At 36.9% G+C, this 22,546-nt stretch overlaps 1 protein-coding gene across 1 annotated transcript in view; it reads right to left on the bottom strand.

The window, feature by feature from the left end:
- Nucleotides 1–22,546, bottom strand: part of ITGA8 (integrin subunit alpha 8) — a 115,315-nt gene that overhangs the window by 37,794 nt on the left and 54,975 nt on the right. Inside the window, exons 16-23 of the mRNA XM_086741462.1 lie at nt 22,459–22,514; nt 21,659–21,813; nt 20,394–20,531; nt 19,855–19,922; nt 18,391–18,538; nt 11,841–11,933; nt 6,039–6,118; nt 2,893–2,973 (exon numbers count right to left, since the gene is read on the bottom strand). Of these exons, the coding sequence (XP_086597588.1) occupies nt 2,893–2,973; nt 6,039–6,118; nt 11,841–11,933; nt 18,391–18,538; nt 19,855–19,922; nt 20,394–20,531; nt 21,659–21,813; nt 22,459–22,514 (819 nt within the window). The remainder of the gene's footprint in view (nt 1–2,892; nt 2,974–6,038; nt 6,119–11,840; nt 11,934–18,390; nt 18,539–19,854; nt 19,923–20,393; nt 20,532–21,658; nt 21,814–22,458; nt 22,515–22,546) is intronic.

The following is a 22,546-nucleotide window of genomic DNA, read 5'->3' as shown; positions in this document are numbered from 1 at the left end:
TATAAGAACATTTATTTTAACAGATTTTACAGTTATTTTGACGACTTCTGCTATTGACATGAAAGCAGCAAAATCAGGTCAAATTAAACAGAAATCCTCTCTTTTGACTATTTTATTTTGACTATTTATTTATTAGACAAGGATTTTTCCTAGACTTTTAGGTGGTAGTGATCACTCAAACAAGAGCACTGAAAAATAAGATAGATGAATTACATTCTACAGAAAATGCTTATGTGGGATATAATGGAATAAGAATTCTGCCAGTTGCAAATCCTCCCAGTTCAAATTTCTTCCTTTTCAAATCCTTCATTCCTCTAGTGATGTTTCAGCAGTGGGAAATAACAATTACAACTATAAAATTCTTGCACAGTTATAGAAAAAAAATCAATAATAAAATCTAGTTATCAGAGTAAGTACTCATTGAATGAACTATCTAAGTAGTTGTCTTAAATTTCTTTTGAATAGGATATTGAAGAAGATTTCTTCCTTTCTCACAGAGGCAATACTTGCATGGGTCCACTGTGCAAGTACATATGCATGTATGCATATGCACAATTTGATGACTTACTGTTCCTCAGTAAAATGTACAATGATTCCAGTCTCACTTCATGCTACTCTGTGCAGAGCAGTAGGGAAACCAATGCAAGATATTTTCCAGTCCAAATGTGGACATAGTCTCTCTTTTATTTTTACCTAGGAAATTGTGAGCAAATAGTTCTCTTGGAGCTGTATGCTTTAGCATCTCGGAGTAACTAGCAAAATCTGGCAACAAAGCATTTGGGAATTCTCCTTTGTACACACATGTTATAGCTAATAAGAAATCTAAAAGATGTAAGAGGAAAGGAACTGGAAGTCATTCAATTAAGTAATTCCTGTGTATTTAACGACCTGTTTCTTATCACTGCAGGCAGCAATTCAGGCCACTTTTTCCACTTGTGGGCATGCTCTTTTTAAGAACCGAGGATGTTTAGGTCATTTTTGGTGTCCATCTGTTTACATGTTACAGAACTTTTCATTAAAAAGAACACACTATGGCACAGAAAGAATATGATGCAGGCAAAAAGTTTCCCAAAAGTTTGCAAAGAATACAAAAAGTTTGTAAGATTATTCTATTAAAGTGATGAGCAACCTCACTGAAAAAAACAGAATCCACAGCACTGGAAGCAGTCCTTACTGAGAAGTCTCGTGTATGAATCCATAACCGTTTCATGGATGTACTGAAACTTCAGCCAGTCCTTAACCTGGGTGTCAATGCATGGTAACATTAGCAGTTGCTGGCTCCCAGCATTTTCTCACACATCTGCACCCACCAACGAATCCCTTTGATTCTTCTTTCCTCAGCCTCTGCTTCTCTTTCTGTGTTATCTTCCCCCTCATTTTATATTTTTCACCTCTCTTCCTATCCAGCTCATTTCCCTAGATCACCACTAACTACAGAAAATGAAATAATACCCTCATTCCTTTTCTTGTTAAACAATTGTTTAACAAGAAATTCTTGTTAAACAATTGTTTAACAAGAAATTCTTGTTAAACAAGAGTTTAACATTCTTGTTAAACAAGAATTGTCGTTCAATTGTGCCTTTTCAGAAATATAAGCATTAACATACATCCACAGTGTTTGACTGCCAGTCCTCTTTTTTCCACCTAACTCTAGCCTTAGGGTTAGTCTTCTTAACCTGGAAAACACTTACAAAATGTGGTGAAAAATACTGTAAAAACCTCCCCAATTTAGCTTTAATATTAGCGCAGAAAACATGATCTCTGTGATATGCAAAGTGATTGGACTCTCTGCCGGCACTAGGTAGTCAAAGTATTGTCTTAGAAGTTATATCAATAAATGGATTTTTATAAATCCATAAAAGCATAAATAAATGCACTTTTATTTGTTTACACCTAAGGCAGCCCCTTGAGGTGCATCATGTAAGAGACATTTACCCCGCTTGCATCAGCCAGGCCTCATGGCCTGACCGTGGGAGTGACGCTGGGCCATGTACCTCCTGTTCGCCCCTTGCAGAGCTGAGAATGGTTAAGGTCCAGAGCTGTAGTCTGAGAAGAGGAGATGTAGGAAATCTGAGATCCCAGACAAAAAGCATTTTGGGCAATTCTTTGCTTTTAAAGAACATCCTGCTGACTTCCTCCAGGATGCCAGGATAGGAGTCTAGTTACAAGATTTTACAGGGTAGTCTGAGATTCTTATAATCTAATTGCATCTTAGTTTCCAAAACCAAGCTGCATGTGAAAATAGAGATAGAAATAATCATCTTTGATCATATCCTGTGCTTGTTTAGTTTTGGTACCCCTTACGTCAGTGGACAGGCACATGCTTCAGATGGAAATGTAAGAATCCTACAGTAGTGGCTGGTTGAACTCCTGTTCATTTCTTATTCATCCTTTCTCCAAAGGCCTCACTCTCCTCTCTATCAGTCTATGCATTGCCATAATGTGTTTCATCATTCCTGTCATAAAAGCAGCAGATTCTGCTTTGGTATTCAGACTTAAGTGCCTAAGTGGTTGCACAAGCAGACCTATGCATATGAAGGGGCATTTTATACTAGTAACACTCATACACAACTTGAATGACCAAATAAATTGTTGACTCTAACCGGTGTTACTACAATATGGGATTCCACAGCGTGCTGCATAAACTCAATAAGTTTACTGGAGTCCATGAGGACAGTCCTGCCCTACATGACCTGGTAAGTCCTTAGTAGCTCCATTCTGCAAGGCTTGCAGGGGTGAGACTCCCTGGCAATCCTCAGGTGTTCTTGGTGGATAAAGCATTTAGGATTATAATATGTCAAAAGGTTCACTGCATGGGATTATTATATGTAGAAAGTTTCAATACAAAAAATAGTTATCATTATGAATTGAAATGGTCGAATACTTACTTACCCTCTGATCTGTACTTGAGCCACAGCACTGATGTTGATATGGAGGTTAACTAAATTGCTGGTGGGACTAATCTTGTTAGAACTGAAAAAGATATGTACAAGGGTTAAAAAGGGTTATTTAGCAGAACTCTAGATTGTTATAGATACAGCAATGAATACCATAAGGCCTACAATTAGGAAGCGATGCCATTGGACATACTACAGCATGGACTTGCTATTGCCACTCTTCAGCCTTGTAGGATACCGGTAATTAAGTTTGATACTATTCGAGTTCATCACATGTTTAATAATATAATCAACTCAAGCTTCCTTTAAAGAATCCTATGTGTGCATACAAATGATGATAGAAATTTATTTAGCTCAGAATATTGTTCAACTTGGATATCTGTATGGACAGGAGTATCTTAACAGAATAGAAGGATGTTTCATGCATTGGAGGAAGGCAGTGTTAATGAACAAGATAGACTTTATTATAACAAAATCTGCTTTTATGACCCTCCAAACTTGTGACTTCTGCATGACAGAATCTCTGAAGAAAAATAACCAAAACAAACTTCTTTATCTTTCTTATTTTCTCCCCTCCCCTATCCAGAGAGTGTTTACACTCTCAATCCCACTTAGCAATGAAAACAGATCCCTATGTTTAAAGCTACTGCTCTCACTCGTTTTATTGTCTTTTCTTATTGCAAATCCTTAGTAGCAAAGGTAGTTTATCTTACTTCAAAAGGCCATTCCTATGACTACAGTCCATTCATGTAAATAAAGGTTTGCAGGTTCAAATTCATGAAGATAGTGAAAATAAATAATTACCGAATTAGATTTTATTTATGGGATTAATGATACTAAATTTGGAGGTTTTTTTCAAGCAAGTGTGGAAGTGGTTCCTTGCTTCATGGAGACTAAGTTTCTATGGCTGTCACAGTTTACTGTTATCACATGTGTGCAGCATCAGTCAAATGGAAACATTCAGAGGAGGCCAGCATTCCCAGTGACTGACTCCTGAGGAGTAAAGGGCAATACTGCTTTGATCCAGGCTTTCTGGTTACAGACTGCTAAAATTAGGAGCAGCTCTAATTTGTTTATAAACTAATGCAGATTCCCCCTCAAACATAATTTGAACTTTTGATGTAATCCTTTATAGCCACTGCTTTGAGTATGAAAGTACAAAAATTGCTTAAAATATAAAAATGACTATACCACTGATTTGTTAGAATAAACTACTGTCTAATTTGTATAATGGTACTGCTTTCCATAGAGGTAAGACACAGATTTTGATGATATATATTTGGTGTTCAAATCTTGTTTGTGCTTTATGGTATTTTGTAGAGAAGAAAGCAGTTTAAATAAAAGTGCCAGGACATCCTCCTCTCTAAGGGGAGATATATAATTGCCTTGCAAAATGTACATCAGAAAATGAATCAGATTTCAAGATGCTACTCAGCCTCTTGCTTATTTCCTAAAAGAAATGAACTTCAGATTTGCAAACCAAAATATTTATTTTCTACCTGATGTTTTGGAGTAAAGTAAAGGTCTCTCTTTTGAATAACTCTGACCAAGACACAACTTCAGACATGTTCTCTGCTTCCCTTTCCTTCCTTTTAGGAAATTCCTCTTTTTGCCTTATGAATTTCTGTTTCCTTTTTCTTTTAAGATTGTTTTACCTGTTCAGTAAGGACATAGAAATGCACAAACTGTTGCGCTGCTTGAGAACAAATGTACAAAGCAGGGAGTTTTAACTGTAGGGCACATACTGTACACAAAAAGTTTTACTTTTTTTTTTAACTATCTAGGTGCTCTTTGGCATTTTGATATCAGTTTGTGGAAACTGTCCTTTTTTGTAGCCCAACAGATTTCCTTCCTTTACATTTTAGTGAGTCACACTCATGGAGGAAGCATGAGATGTTGCTGTCTCCTGAAGTTCAGACCTATTATTAAGTAAAGCCTTGTCACTTTTTCTACAGACATGACCTACCCTCAACTCTTATTACCTAGAAGAATCTAGCTACCCAAAAAGCTCTGAACCTCCCCAATTTCACATCATGAAAAAGGTAATGATGAGAGCCCCTGATATCGATTTCAAACTGTATTGCTTGCATTAATGACCTAACAGTGAACAGTGGTATGGGAAGGGGATCTACAAGCTAGACATCATATCTTGTATCTCTCTCTGGAAGAGCCCACACCCAGGTTTGCATGGCCTCCAGCTTGCCAGTCAGACCCCTGGGAGAGGGTTGAAGCCTGACCAGGCACCTCATTGTCTTCTGTGGCGTTGCTGTGCCCTCCCTGAGTTTCTGCATGTTCTTTCCTTCAAGGGTTACATTCTGGTAACATGACTTAAACATTTTAAATGTCTTTGTTATTTACCATAGTGAACATGATCAAGGCCCTCATTAAAGTCCAGACATTAGCAATTAAGTCTCTGTGTGTGGGGCAGGGAGGGCCCCATCAGGAACTCCAGTGTATATTTGATGAGGACAGACAGAGCAGAAGCCCTGCTACCAACTGAAAAAGTCCTAGGTTTGTTCTTGCTGTTTTCCTAACCCCACCCATCCTCTGCTTTTTTTGTCCCTGTTAAGGAAGTACTACTCAGAATAAACCAGAAGATTCTCTAGCAGTAATATTTCAGCACCACAAATGTGTAGGAAACTAATGGAAAAATGACAAAGGTTGATCTGCATCAAACCAAAACAGTTTTCTCTCTTCATGCCGGTAAATTTGTTGAGCAGATTTTAACGGCTCTCCTTCTATTTTCTAAATTGTCATGAAGAAGTGGCACATCTTTTTTTTTTCTTTTTTCCAGAGCATGGTATGTTTTGAAATACAGAATTTTGTTACAAAGTGATCACTGTTCATTAAATCTGAAGTGGAAAACAAAGTGCAAATCTGGCAAATCTGTGGACGATCTTCGTACCACTGATCAAAATCAGTAAAACCTGAATTTTAACAAAATAAAATCCTGATGACTGATTTTGCTAAAAGCTAACAAGGCTCCAACTCCATAAATCCTCTTGAAAAAAGCTACCATAGGAAACCCCATTAAATAAGTATTGACAGTGAAGAGTTAGAGTGACCTTCATATATATTAAACTTCAGACATCAATAGGAATCTAGAATTTAAGTAACCATGCTCTTGATAAAACATCTAACCTTTTTATTTGCAGCTCAAAATTGATGCTGAAATCTGCATTTTCAAAATGCTGAACAGAAAATCGAATGCCTGTAGAGAACTGAGAAAGAAACAAAACAACAGGTTACCAAAAAATGGTTCATCTCTCCATATCAAGAAATCAGTACTGTTCAACATTGCATTTCACAGACTTGTGTAGGATACTGTTGTTTTTAAAAGTTAGTATGAAATAATATCATCTAGTTGTTTTCAGGAAAAAATACCATCCTGCCTGCGTATGTCACCAGATGGAAAACTTGGCTGGACAGAGGAAAGATCAAGAAGGAAAGAGAAGCATACTCCTGAGAACACAGCAGTGTTCTTCATCCAGACAGTCTTCGTATTACTTTGTCAAGCCGAAAGAAAATAATAGCGGTCTGGCATCTCTCACCCCTGCCTCCATCCACGCATGCCTTTGTCCAGGTCTCCAGGGCTTCCTACTCCTCCTGTTGTCTCTGTAACTGTGACATGTGAGCTGCGTGCTTTAGGTGTTGCGGGGCTGATTGATTACCCGTTGTTTTTTTTTTTTTCTAGAGGCTAAATTACAGCAGCTTGATGTTTTAGCTTGATTTGGTTTGAGTTTTTTTCATTGCAGCTTCTGGGAGCCACAGTTCAGTTAAGAAGAATACAACTTCAAAGTTATATCTGCAGTTCAGTTTGCCACAACTTGCAGTGTGTGACCACAGAAAATTGAGGGTAAAACACACAATTCCCAAAACTGAAGGAGATAAGGGCTTCCACTGGTGCTCCCTTTTGTTTATGCAGACCTTGCTTCCTCCCTCTGATAATTTCCATTTGCTTTGCAAGAAGGGAACAGAGTAAAGCAGAACAAGTTAATTCAGAAGAGCGAATGTCATTACAGGGCTAACTAAGAAGGAACATACAGCTGCATATGGTGGGGTCTCTGTAACCCTCTTGTTGGACATAGTTACAGCCCCAGTATGCAAGTGGCAGGGAAGCAGGGGGAGATGCCATCTGCCCTCCATGTTAAATTAATAAAATTGTACTGCCATGTTTAAATTAATGTTTTTAATTGCCTCATTTCAACTGCACGTGTTTTGAATCTGGTAATTTTTGAAATGTGAATTTTGAATTGAAACTGACAGCAAAGTCTCCAGCCTGTAATCTTGTACAACTTCTCACTCCCCGCTACCTCCCGATTGCCTGATGGCAGAATTTCCTGCCAGACAGCTTGCACGCTGTGCTTTCATTTTTTTTTTTTTTAAAGGATAGCAACATATAGCCATATTCTCCACGTGGAGAAACAATATTTCTGAGAAATTAATAAAAAGGCATTAGGAAATGAGAACATAATTCCTTCATCTCTGACAGTATCTGACTAGATTACAGCGGCGGGGGGGGGTGGGGCGGGGGAGAAAAAGAGTTGTCTGCTTGGCATACTTTCCTTAACATACCTGGGGAAGCACTGTCAGCAACAGGACAGTACACAACAATGTAGAGTTTTATGTTTGGGACCTAGATTCAACATCATTGAAGAGGAAGCATTTTCCTCTGTGGGTGTCATTTCAGGTGCTTAAGCAATTCCTTTTCCCCAAGCATTATTTTAAAATAATTTTTATTCAATTCTCCTCCTTCCCTCACTTGCAGTGGTGCATCACTGAATCTTAATCTATCTCCAGAATGAGACTTAGCTAACGTTTCAATTACTTCTTTCAGTTGTCCTATGCTAAAGTAATATTATAATCACAAAAAAACCCGGCAAGTTCAAATCTTTGAATTCTGACCATTTTGATGTCATAGTTATGGCTAACCTCTCCTTCTGGAAGTAAAATCCTTAAGATTAAAAGGTAATGCTCATAAAATTAAACAGAGGCTGAACTGGAATTGGAACAGATTACTGACTTGGAATAGAGTGTAAGCTATTTTTTTTTGACATGATTTTAACAAATGTATTGATATTTATTCACCTTAAAAATATAACATGATTTTTTTAATCTCTGATACAAAAAATTCAAAATATTCAATTCAGCATTTCTCTTACTGATTTTACTAATCAGTCTTTAAAAACTTATAGCAGAAGAAAGATTTGATGAACCAAAGATAAAATTTTCCTCAGACAGAGCAGACACGAATCACAGTTTTGATGATCTATTATACCTCTGAGACTTAATCTCTTATTTAATACTGAAACACACTCCTACTGTATGAGTCTAATAAGCTGCAGATGTTGCCTTTGTATGGTTGTATGACTTTGTTAATGTTAAGTAGCCCCTGACACTGCTACTAATAATGGGGCAAAGATGCTCACATGCCCTTGCTGAAAACCCACTGAGTCCAAAGGAGTTGAATTTGCTTGAGTTTGTAACTTAGTTATCACTCAATCTCCTTATTTTAGTAGGACATTCATTTTATCAGAATAGTTTAATTTTATTTAAAATTTTCCAAGTGAAGTCAGTTTCATGAAAATTGCATTATTTTCTACGTTAGTAACACCATGTATCTTTGAAATACATGACAATTCTGCTACTACTGACAAGCTTTCATCTGTTATTATATTTGACAGGATCTAGGAGCACACTGGGAGAAAGAGGGCTAGCTTTTTTTGAAGCATCTTACAGTCCATATGAAAGATAAAGCCTCTGTGCTCTTGAAGAGTCAGTTTGGTACATACCAAGATTTCCAAACCTCCCAGTCTTCTGACCATGTTTCTATTCATTTCTATTAACTTCCAAATTGTTCTACCAGAATTCATAATAAAACCTACATCTCACTTACAAAGACCACTGAACAGGCATTAGGAAGCTTGTCAGTCCCATCCATTTCAGTGTCATGGCTAAGTACTTTGAACACTCTTTGCCAGTGAGATCACAGGCATTGAGCTTGCATTCTGGGCCATAGGATGTTGTGATTTTCCTTCCCATTTCTTTTTATCTTCCTTTTTATCTTTTTTTAAAAAAAAAACCCCACAGATATATTACTGAAAAAGTTAAGTAATTTTTGTGGCCAGTAAATAATTTTCAGGAAGTCAGAGATATACAAATGTGAAGTGTCAGACAAGTCTGTAGCCCTCTGCAGTTAATATCCCATGGGTTATACCACAAATCCTGACAGAACTCTCAGACTCAGAAATCGATCTTAAAGAGTTCAGGAATTCTAGGATTTCAGGGTGCTGAAAAGTCATTAGAATGACTCAATAGTTAAGAGTTTTAGGAATGTTTGATTTTGACCTAACCCTCCCTTCCCACTCCCTCACAACTTCCACAAAGAATCCCTTTCGTATTGAATATTTTGAGAATAACTGATCTCCTGCCAGAGCTGAATTGTTTTGCAAAACTGGAAATGGATCAGAGCAGCCTTTCATGATTTATGCAATTTGTACAAAGGGCTGGTATTTCACTGTTGGAAGCACATTTGCCATCATAAATACATTTGGACTGAAAAAACTCAAGTCCTTTCACCTTTACTAAGCTTCCAGAAGAGCTGGTTTCAAAGATAAAGTTAGGCTTTAAGCTTTCACTCACTATAATCAAACACTTTTGCCATCTGGCTTTGTAATGCTCTATCTTCATATGCCTTAGTTTTCAAGGGTTGGATTCTTTTGTTATAAGCCAGAATATCCTTAAATGTGTTATGAACTCTGCTACTTAATTCTGCTACTTCTAAGTCTCTGTTTATGAAGTATTTTGCTTAGGAATATTTGGTAACAGTGCATTTATGGCAGGCTGATTCTGAAGAAAAACAGGATTAGTTATGCTATGAGAATTCATAAGAAGACAGGTGAGAGTAGTATTGTTTTAGTGGCCACCAAATAGCATTCCTGAAGTCTTCATACATTTTGGGTCAAGGATGATGTAGAAACAGGGCTTTGGATTCAAAGGGAGGAGTGTGAGGGGCTGTAGTCTAATACCTCTACACTCAGACGTTTCCATTGCTTGTGTTTATGACAATATGCAAACCACAAAGATTTGTTCCTAGCTTGATGTACAATGTTCACGTCTCTTGTGTTTACTCTTCTTTTTCTCTTCCAAGTCCATGGGTTTTTATGTTCTCGTGCCTCGCCATAGCACCCCAATCATCCACAAGATTCTTATCCACTTTTGTCTGTATCTTGAGAATTTGCTTCTGCCGTAAGACTAACCAGATATCTAAATTTGCTGGTTTTCTGGTACAAGGAATTATCTGCCTTGACTTTGGATTTATGCAGTGCTTTGGCCCATCATTGCCTCTCATCATCCAATTATGAAAACTCCATTCCTGAGAAATGTTTTCAATTACTCTTACTTTTTAGGAGTTTCATTTAGCAGAATAAAACAAAATCTACAAAACCTTTTAGCCCACTTCTCTATACGCATTGACTCCAATATCTATTCAGTCTGCCTTCTTAGTGCAATGTCCTTCCCAGATAACGTTTCTAGTACCTCCTTTAGATTTCTAGTTCACAGTAGTTCTATAGAGAAGGGTCTTCACCAGGTAGGTTCCTGCTTCCAGTGGATCCATCGCCTGGAGTTCATTTTTCAATGGTTTACAGCTCCTTGTAATCCCAAAGAGTCTATCTGTGACTGCTAGTGACGATGAAGGCAGTTGACTAAGAGACATCTCATCTCACACTCACTTTTGAAAGCTCTGTGATTGATCTGAAGCTAACCCTGTGATCCAAACAAGCTTACTCTAGTCCTAGTCTCCTATCACATGACCCATTTCATTCTTTTATCGAAGGTCAGACAGGAAGTGCTTCAAGATCATAAGAGGCCTAGAAAACATCCCTCTATATAGAGTCTGAGGATTGAAATACTGATTTTCCATAGGAAAATCTTAACTTATTAGAGATTTTGAAGATACTAAGGACATTTGCTTTGGTTTCTTTGCAAAGCCCCAGGCTCAATATGAAATGCAAAGAGTGGCAGTTTGCATTTAAAAGCTGTTCTTTATTCCTCATAGATGTCCACTCTGTTGACTGCTTCATTTTTATTAGGATAGCTTTTTATCTAGGTATAAAAGATTGGATTATTTGTTTTTAGTTAAATATTCATAGCATTTATGAATTTATGGGCAGCGCCAGAATTCCTCTGCAAGGGCATCCGTGGCCGAACATTCCTGGGTTCAACACTTGTGGGATCGCCTTGAACTGTTTTGTCATGAAATAGGGACAAGTTATGACAACTGTGGAATGGGTAGCACTTTTTTCATCTCCAAACCTACGTTTAATCGTTATCTGCTGTCCACCATCAGTCATTATTCAGTTCCACCTTTCTGTAAATACAATGCTACCAATGTTCCATCTAATGTGTAGTATGATTTATGAACAGATGCCTTAGGAAAATGTTTAGAATGAGATTAATACCTTGAAGGAAAACTTGACTCTAACCACATTTTCATGGATACAATAATGATATAAACTGTTAAGAAAACCCTTATACACTCAAGATAAGAGTGAGGCTAAAGAAGCTGTCATTTACTATACATATCTTAAGTAGAAAGAATACTAGAAGGGAGAAATAAACAGATCACATTATGGACTGGGATTCTCCTCTCATTATACTACTCTAGCTCCTGTGACTTAAATTGAGTCACTCTCATTTTCTTTAGAGTAACTGAAACCAAAACACAGGCTCTAGCTAATTAATTGTTTAGAACAACAAATTGTTAGTTTTTTAGAAGCACAGTTCTGCCTCTCATCACACCAACAATTTCCTGCCCAAGTAAATAATTTGGTTTAGGTGCTGCTTATTGGGACACATTCTGCTAATTGAATAGTTTTCCATTTGCTTCCCTTCAAAATTCAATTAGATAAAAATCAGTAAGTGCGTCTGGTTGTCCCTTACGTTTGCGCCAGCCACCATGGGGTTCCCCAGATCACAAACCACCATTCTAGTTTCATTTTCCATCTTGTAATCACAGCTCAATACACGCAGTGCCTGTAACAAAAGGACATCAATATGGAGGTCAGAGATCACAGTGAAATGTATCCAGTTGGGAAAGTGATGTCTTTTTTGACCGTGACATTTCTTTTGATTTCAGACACCTGCTCAGCGCCCTATCAAAACATTTAATTTGTTACTGTCAGACAATGGGGGAAAACTAATGCCAGGGAAAAACAAACAGGAAAGTTTCCCAGTACCTTAGAAGCCATGATGAAATCACTCTATTTCTAGTTTTAATATACTGCTTTGTTGTTGTGAATCATTCCTTTAGCCATAATGACTCAATAGAGAAAAAAAGAGTAGGAAAAATTGAGTGAGGAGAATAGCCCTTATTATTCATAACTGAAGTCCCTGTAGTGAAATTCTGGCATTGGCAGAACTTTATTATGGACCAAGTCTAGAACTTTATTTTCCAATTTATAGTAAAGTACTCAGAACATTAAACACTTATTTGAAAACATAATGTTACCTATGTTTATAATTTAGCAACAAAGGAGATAGATGTTCACATATCAGACATTAAGATGTTTGTTGTTTATAGCAATAAGTAAAATCTAACTTTTCCAACAACTATTTGTTCAAAGTCCAGTTTATATCTAGCATTACCCAGGCAGTTTTGGTTGATAAGTTGGAGGATACACTCATATAATTTCCCTCTAAAGCTCTTAATGTAAAACATTTTTTTTCTTTTAACCCTTTATAGTCTTCATCACTAGTTGTATCATCTGTATACAAAACAGATTGCATAGAAGGAGGAATAGCTATAGAATAGTGGAAGTTAGGAGATACAGAGTAGGACAAAGCAACAGATTTTTTTTTTTCTGTTTTTATCTCTGGTATATTCAATAAAAGAAAATACTTCCATATACATGCAGAAGTAAACCAGCTTTGTAAAAGCAGAATGCAGCTAGTTGCTGCTTTAAGGCTCTCCCACTGCCTTTCCTCTCATTTGTGACTCTCACAGATTAAGCAATATGTGCAAGGTCATGATCTTTATATAAAAAGACCTGAGAAATCTCCAGACCACTGACTACCAATTCATTCCTATCTGTAAAAGCCAGTATGGATGTGCTGATCTTATCATTTCCTGAGATTAAAAGAAAAGGTAGGGCACGGCCTAAATTGAGCCCACGTGAAGCATGCCCTCAGTACACACCCCATTTCATATTGACACTTTTACAATTTGCTAGGAGGAAATAAAGTTTGCTACACAGCATGTCCAGTGCACTAATAGCCTTTCCAAGCCTCTCTAATGTCGGGAGTAGGGGATTTTTACACTCTTTCCTGCCGTTAATTAGAGGTGGGAAGCAACACATGGGAGAAAAGAGTGTGTGAACACAGGTTGAAACCAAACTTGTCTGGAAAACTGTTCATTTTAGCTTCATGTATGAGTGAGTTTATAGTTTTGTTTTTATTTTGGTGGTGTGTGTAAAATTGAGGTCCAAATGTTAGAAAATAAATATTAACACATATTTGATACTTTGCAGTTTCTTTATTAATGCTGTATCACAGATCGGCACAGAGTAAATCAGCCCGTATCACACATTTTTTGTCCCTCAAAGGCTGAGCAAACAGAGGAGTTTTGTGAGTAGGTTTTCTGCAATTTTGAAGGCTATGCTCTTAAACTGAAAATGATAAATGGCACAGATTTTATAGGACAAGCATCAAAAAAGCTAATTTATGCAGCATAAAGATATGACAAAGGGTCAGCTGTAGTAGAATTTCTTCAATACTGAGATTTTTTGCCTTTGTTTTTTTCACTGACCACCTTTTAAGGTGGTTAAGTACAAAAGAGGAAAATTAAAACCAGGCAGGAGCAAGTAAGAGTAGAGACTTACACACTTGGTATTGTGAGTATCACTGAGTTCATATGTAGCTCAGCCAGATGGAAGGTTTTGCCACAAAACCCTTCTACCTGCCACTGGTAGCAATTTATATTTCTACAGCAACACATGGTCTTTTGGCAGTCTTGAGCAGAAGCAAAACCCCAACAATTAACACATGTGCTCCCAGGGTGCATTTTAACTAGGAAATGATTGGATGCTTTAAGTAATCCAGGCAGCCTATGAACTTGAGACTCTTTCTGGTGGTCTTAGTGATGAATTACTAATTGATGCCAGAATAGTTAAACACAACAGGCTGCAGAGTAAAACACCTCCTCTCTTTCCTTGATCAGCACCTTCCAATCTTATTTTCTGAGGAAAAGTGGGTAGATTAGGTACCAGGTGCCAGAACCTAGCTTTTAATCTAGCTGATGTATGATGAACTAGTGTTTCTCCTCACAAGGCTCAAATCCCATCTCATCTAGCTGGCCACTATATACTTATTCTAAGAATTTTTAGGCAAGACAGGAAAGTTTCAAGTCTTTTTCTTATTTTAAGAGACTGTCATGCTTTAGTTCAGAACGGCATGGGGATAATCGCTCAGAGCTTATCCACTGCAATATAAATCTGACTGTGATCTGCAAGAACTCTCCAGTTCCCAGCCTGAGCAGAGACAGTTATGCCAAAATACATGATGTTTTTGGTCTGGAACAAATACCTATTAGGGCTTTGGATTTGCCTGATCTACTAATTATTCCATGTGAATTTCAGTTCCTGCCATTGCTACTAAGGCAGGATTGAGCTGTTCACTATGAGGAACTCTTTCACTGGGCAAAGGATTAGCACACAGTATTCAGGCAATGGCTTAAGGTTCAAAAATGTAATTACGCTATTGTAGTGTAAGAATCTACCATACAGCGAGTATATCCTCTCTCTGGATCTACTGCTGGCCCTGGAAATGTGAGGTAAAATAACGTGGTTACACTTTTTTTCATTGCAGCTAATTCCAGTAACACCACATTTACTGCACGTGGACTGTTATTACAAGCCAGCAGGTTTCCAGTAACTAGTAAACCTGTGGTAATTTACTCATTCACCTGGTCTCTGGACATTCTAAGTGTTTCCACAATACAACTAACGAACAACACATTGGATTTCATCGTAAGTCACTGGATTTCATTAATCAGCTTTTGACTACAGGAAATATTAGTATGTGCAAGAATCAATGAAACTTCAAAATCACATCCTTGACCTCAGACTTTAAGATCACACACATTTACTTGGCTCTCCACTTGCTTATGATCATGTACATCTCTGCAAAATGCTACTCTTTTGAGACAGTTGCACAGTCTATGTACAACACACTACAGAACCAGGCCTGAGATAACAAGATAATGACAAGGCTGGGCAAACATTTATTTCCATAAAGCTGAAGGAAAGAGGTAAGTGAATTTTCAGTTAAGCTGTTGACTTTAACACTTTCTGAGTGTAATTCAAACAGTATAGAGTAACTCAATAAATTGTTCCAAAAAAATCAGGTTGGACTGGAAGCACTTAAGGGATAAATTTGTTTCTCTATTAGATAAGGCTAAATCCAGCGTAGCCCCATAAGAAAGTAGCCTAATATCCTCTATGAGTATAGTTATTTTGAAATTATTTGATTCTAAAGAATTTTCAGTTCCATCAGGAATGTATCAAGTGATTTATTCAACTCATTACGTTTCATTTATTCTACTCTCCGTCTACCTGTTTTGCTGTGTCCGAGGTGAATATTACCTCTGCCTTAATACAAGGAATTCTGCAGTTTGGAGAAAAACAGCTACACAGAGAACTGTAAACACTGATACATTGAAGAGTCAATGAAATCCCTAGATGCAGAGCTTTAAGAGCATGATTGCAACAGGCTCTACCACAAATCCTCTTGTCTGCTGAAATTACTCTGTATTAAATTATGTACATTTCAGGAGCAGTCAAAAATGCCCCATTGGCAGGGTGTGGCGCAAACACGAAAATAAGAAGTGAAATCCTGACTGCAACTACAGCAAAATGATAATTTTCATCTATGGTCCATGACTCAAAGTACTCACAGACCAAGAGACCTTTTTCCAATATATCTCAGTGTTTACTGCATACCGGTATGACAATTTATTCTGTGCTTTTGTCAAGTGGTTCAATCTGCCATATTTTTTAAAGCCCTATAGGTTGAATTAATCAAGTCCCTCTTTAATTTATACTTATTTATAATATGACTCCTAAGAATTTGGTCATCCTGCTAACACATGAACCTCTGACACCTAGGATTCTGATCACTCTGGGGAAAACACCTGAAAAAACCCGGTAATTCTTGTTTTGAGTGGTCAAATTACTTAATTTGTACATTTAGACAGAATTCATTAAATTAGAAAACAGAACAGGAATGATATAAAAGAATGTCTAAGATTAAAAATGTGTTTTTCCATTCTGAATTTTCTTTTTAAATTACAAAACTGTATATTCTTCTTTGTCATGTTCACAGCAGTTTGAGGTGACATATGGCAGTATAGAAAAGCAACTCAATACAGACAAGAGCCAATCTCTACCAGCAGTTAAAGCCCAGTAAATTTTAGCTCTGTCTTTTTGAAGAAAATTACAATATCAATTTATTTTCCAAATGCACTTATAAGTGATTTGTTTTTGTTTATATAATGGAATCATAATATCACAAAGACTATAGATTAAAAAATATACACATTTACAGTTTAAAAACAATAGAAAGAATAAACTTGCTTTCAGTACCATATGTAATCCTCGTTAAAACTAACTGCAATGCAGAAGGGAAGACACTAACAATGACATAGACAGTAGGACTAATGTTTTGATACTTCTCAGAAAGAACACAATGACATCTTTTAAATGGAATAAGTATGAAAAGTAAGAGAATATGAAATAAATTATGTGTTGTAGTAAACTAAGTAAATGTGGGCAGAACGAAAGCAATTTTTCTAATTGCTAATTGCTAATCTAGAAGGATTCAGAATTGGACTTGTCAAAAATCTATTTTATCTTCCACAAAATCTGAAGAAAATGAAAAAGTTGCATTATGTTTCCTGGGCTTTTAAAAATTTATTTTCGAGAGAAAAAGAACATCAGCACTCTTTCCCAACTCATTCTAGCTTCTCCTTATTCTTCCAAAGCACGAGAATCTCCCATCTCTTTTTTCCTTCATTTCCCTATGGGTCTACCCTGCTGGCACTACAAAAGTAAATTTTTTCCTAAAATAATGAAAAGCCCTGAGTGATTTCTGTCCAGTTCAAATCATTGATATGTGCTAATAAGTTATGTGGGTTTTGGAATAAGTGCCTCCCCTGACATCCTTGGCAATGGACAAAAGAACTGTCAAAGATTCCTGAATAGCAACAAGGAAAAATATAGCCAGGTGTAGTATATTAAAGAGAACCTAAGTTTTGTAGATCACAGTTCAAGAAACCAGAGGCTATGCTAAAATAACAAAAGAAATAGACAATAGGAAGTGGCTCGTGTCTTTACTTATTTGTTTTGTGTACAAAGATATGCTTCTGAGAAGTGAGGTTGCAGAGAATTTCCATATTCTCAACTTCAGTGACCTCATTAATTCTTGTTATTTTTTTCAAACAGTATTAAAAGCCCATTAACAAAGACATTGACAGAAGGAGAATAAGGAAATACCTTGTAAGTTACTTTCAACTTCCTTAAAAACATTTGCTTTTAGAAAGGAAATTAACTTGCTTTCTCCCACTCTCACCCTTGAGGCCCTTCTGAACATTCCAGGCACTGACAGAAAAAAGCAAGCTCATGTTGCAACAGCTTGGAAGATTTATGTGCAGATGAGGTGATTCAGACTTGCTATCCAACAGAGAATACATGAACACTCTGCTTGTTTGCAGGATAGTGTTTCGTCTTTGCTCTTAAAAAACAAATAGATCCAAAAAGGAAACACTGCATGTTCAGTACAGCTCAGCAGGACTTCAGTCAACATTCATCCCTCTGCAAACATTGGCACATTTTACATTATAAATGCTTTTTCTTTTGCCTATCCATAAGATAAAATAATTGACTACAAAGGAAATAACTTTGTCAAGTTTATACTGCAGTTAAAGTTCAACTATTCAGGATATCAGAGACTGGGATACCCTTAATAATGGTAAAACACTAATGTGCTGGGAGCATGAGACATTGTCCAAGTGTCAAGGGTTCAGCAGGGCTCATTAACTCTGACCAAGAAACGGTACCACAGGATCCAAGGTTGGAAGCACTCAGGGGATTCTGCATTATCACTCCCTGCTACTGGTAGGGTTTACTTGTTCAAAATCTGAATGAAGTGAATACCTTTAGCTCTAGGAGAAATGTGACAGTGGTATTATAACTAAGTTAATAGCAAGGAGCTAGACCTGAGCTGAGTTTGAAAAATTGGTCCTGACCTTCCCATCTTCTAGTGACACGGCTAATCTCTAGCCTGGACTGTGTAAGCAAGGATGGCTGGGAGTCAATGGAATCTCCCTTCGTAAGAGGCACATCTCTACTTGCTGCTTTCAGCTGATATAGCCTATGTAGGTTAACCTTGTAGTCAGTTGTTCTGCTTTACTATCACTAACATTTTTACTTTCATTTACCTTGTTGTTGCGTTCAACCCCAGTGTAATCTGCTTCAGGTGGAATCTTTATATGTAGCTCAGCTTCATAGGCTCCTTCCCCATCATTCCTTGGATTTATTATGAGCATGACACAATTTTCTTCTCCAATTATTAGCTGATCTTTATCTCTATATAGAACATACTACTTGTCAGGAGTTAAAACATGCACAATCATGATTTATGTAAGCATAAAGCAGAAAGACATTTTGATCTCATAGCATCTGTTCTGGAAAATATTCAGTGAACATAGAATAAAACATTTTCCATAAAAAATGACCCCATGGAAAAGTATGCCAGCACCTAGGTAGGAAAGAGGTGAAGAGAAAACACCACCATGGACAATCAAAGTGGACTATCACAGAACCTGAAAGTTAGTTGTATAAAATTTCAGAGCCTGACTGCTTTCTAACCAGAAAGAAGCATCTCATGGAGAAATTACTCGCCACAGGGGTTCCATCAGCATTGTTTTCTGGAGGGCACAAAGGTGGTGTGATTCCAGTTTTCCTCTCATACCCATTGTAAAATGAACAATGACAGAAGATCTCCTGAGACTTGCAATGGCACTGTGCCCTTTCCTTTCACAGCTATGTACTGACTGTGATGGCACAGTCAGATAACCGTCAGAGATTCCCCACTTGTCCTACTTGGCCTATTTCTCCCTCCACAGGAGGAACTGTTGCCATGTATTGAAATTATTTTATTCTAAGATTCATTTATTCACTGTACACTGCGTTCAGGAGAATTGTGCCCCAAGCTCAAAGTCACTTGTACACTGAAATAAACACATTTAAAATCTTCTTTGAACAATGATTTTCATTGTCCCTTAGCATTTAGAGAACTACAATCACTTCTAACAAACACTTGTAAAGGATATTTTCTAAGACAACCAATAAACATCAGAATGTGTCTGACAAAGATACATTTTTAAAAGTGTGTATTTATCAATATTTCGGTTTTCTAGATGACATGAATATGCAAATTAAAATATGGAAATCAGGTAAGAATGAGTAGCTATAGCAAACAACAGAATTGTGTTCTACATATTTCATTCTGTTAAAGCAGATAGAAGTGTCTGGATTTTGCTATATCATAGAATCATAGAATAGGTTGGGTTGGAAGGGACCTTTAAAGGTCATCTAGTCCAACTCCCCTGCAAGGAGCAGGGACATGCCTGACTAGATCAGGTTGCTCAGAGCCTCATCCAACCTGGCCTTGAATGTTTCCAGGGATGGGGCATCCACCACCTCTCTGGGCAACCTGTTCCAGTGTTTCACCACCCTCAATATAAAAAATTGTTTCCTTATGTCCGGTCTGAATCTACCTCCCTCTATTTTAAAACCATTACCCCTCGTCCTATCACAACAGGATCATACAGGATGATCCTGTATAATTTATTTTATAATTTTTTTTATTTAACTTACAGCATTAATTTTATTTAACTTACGGCATAGCAGAAAGCTGCAAATCAGGTATGCACAAGTTGTCCTCCCCACAGTCAACCAGAATGTAAGCCTGTATTGTTGTTAAATAAAAAAATTATAATACAGTAAGTTCATGCTTCAAAGTCCAAATCATTTCATTAAACATCACTAACCTAAATGTCTTAAATACCACTAGCACTGCCCTGGTGAATTAATCTCTTTCTCCTTTCTATAAGTTCCTTTCCACATTAAGTACTGTTCGAGACTAGACTCTCAACTATGTCCTTAGCAGAACAGTATCATCATTCAGGCCCTTTCCCACAGTAACTTGGCTTACATATTCCAGAATGGAAACAAAACTATGAAGTATGAATTTCCAAAGTTTTGGAAATGCTTTAAAGGTTTGCCTGGTTCTATATTTATATTCAATTTACATTTTAAAGTAATTAAATCCTTGTGTAATTTCTGGGCATGATATTCTGTTTTAAGGAAGATGACAGACATAGCACTTGTAAATGCTTTCACATTTATATACAGAAACTGTGGCATCCAAAATTCATACCTGTTCTGTTACTGAGCTTTTCTGGTAATAGTTCAGTATGGGCTTCACAGTCAGGCTATCTTCAAAATGGGATTCATCCAAACTATAATTCAAGTTTATATTGATGGGAGATAATTTATCTCTAAATTCTGTTTCATCCTGTGAGTGACAATCACATAATAAAAATCAATGGTTTAGCATAACTATTTCAGGTTAGTATGGTATGGCAACAGATTCAGGCTTTAGTCTTCATTTAAGGTAAAAACACGGTTCTGTGACAGCTGCTGGCCAAACTCTGGCTGTATGTAATGTCATTAGGAAAGCAAAGTGACTCACCAGTAATTGGAAAGCCCAGAACACATTGCCTCCACAGCCCCACATCTGGAAGAAGCTGGCTGAGCTGAGTAGACTCAGAATTTTTTCAAAGCATTAGCCTAAAATGAAGCTGTTTGAAAGAGACACACAGAACCAACTCCTATCAGCTACTGCCCTCCTTCCTTTCCGAATGGAGGGAGGGCATGTGTAGATTTGTGGAGGTAATATTGTTGGTTTGTTCCACAACCAAGAATTTATATGGATCAGCAATGGTGAAACTCCACCACCTTTATTGCCTAGATACTTCCTCACGTACTGCATGAAACTCCTCCATTTCACCTCCCACTGTGTTTCTAGGACCAGCCTTGGAATCTGCTTCAATTTCATGAGGTAATTCCAGCTGCAAATGAATAACCAATGGCTCTTTCTCCTTTACAACATCAGTTGCACAGTTTTAATTTTTCTAAAAACATTTAAAATAGCATAAAATATGTTTTAAAATATATGAATTTTAGGCCAATATTGCTGGTGACACTCCTTTAAAATATCTTTTGAAACTGAACTGGCATGACATCAAACATGTTTCGTTGATTCTCCCACTGTGAATACTATAGGGAGAGTAATCTTGCATTTTTGTACCAGGAGATGCAGTATTTAATCAGAATTTCCAGAAAGTAACCAAATGCATGTATTTGTACACAGAGGAACTGTACAGTCTTCTTCAAAGGAAGTCTTTCTTTTATACTTAGATTGACAAAAGATGAGCCAAAAATTTACAAATGAAAATTTGCCCATGTAGAAGAATGTTCTGGACACCAAGATGAGGCCTTTCTTATCTAACATTTTTGTAGTTTTGGGATCTAAGAATAATGTTCGTCCTTTTCCAGTGGCTCCTTTTTTTAATTATTATCTTTAAATTGCTGATACTACTCAAATGATGAAGAAAGTCCAAAATATTTTAAACTACTTACTCTGAGATAAACAAGAAAGTCCTGGCAACGGAGCTGTTTCTGTCTTTCTATCACAATGGAGAAGTAATGATGTGACTGATGGTAATCAAAGAAGAGGGTCCTCTTAACAGCTCCTTTCTGTTTCAATGAATCTAACTGCAATTCACCTTTCAGCACTAAAGGATACAAGTAAATCAAATATTTATTTAACATGGAAAGAAAAAATAGTAAGCGATTCATTATATATTAAGGTCAATTACTCTAACGAAGTCTTCCAGGTAAAACTAATCCACACTTTAAGTGCCTGCCTGTTTACCAGCACACTAGTTTTTGATCCAAAGTATGGAATACGTGTAATTTAAGCTTTCTAATTTCATTTACAGATTATATGTGTACAGGAATGCTATCTCTTTTGAAATTTTAAAATATTTTTTCCTCAGAACATTCTCCAACAGGGTACATTCTTAGTTTTATTTGGAAAATGCCTTAAACTGAATCAAAAAATAATTCAAGTAAATAATACAAGCTTTGTGTTATAGAATCACAGAATGGTTTGGGTTGGAAGGGACCTTTAAAGGTCATCTAGTCCAACTCCCCTGCAAGAAGCAGGGACATCTTCAACCAGATCAGGTTGCTCAGAGCCCCATCCAACCTGGCTTTGAATGTTTCCAGGGATATACGTATATCTATATCTTTTTAACTGTATTTTCTTGCCTCAAGAGTATCTCACTCGTATCATCCCTCACATTGTAAGAAAAAAAATACACCTGAAATTGAGTGGGACAAAGTAAATTACAGAAATAAAAAAAAAAATGTCTTACCTATCTCATCTGAAATACTTTGACCTTCAAAGTCTGCACAGACTCTCACAATAAAGCTGTATATAAAAAAGAAGTAATTACTAGCAGT

Source organism: Chlamydotis macqueenii, chromosome 2, assembly GCF_036417535.1.
Source record: "Chlamydotis macqueenii isolate bChlMac1 chromosome 2, bChlMac1.mat, whole genome shotgun sequence".
Lineage (NCBI taxonomy): Eukaryota > Metazoa > Chordata > Aves > Otidiformes > Otididae > Chlamydotis > Chlamydotis macqueenii.
The sequence above is the reverse complement of the archived record's forward strand: the minus strand, read 5'-3'. Positions and strand labels throughout refer to the sequence as shown.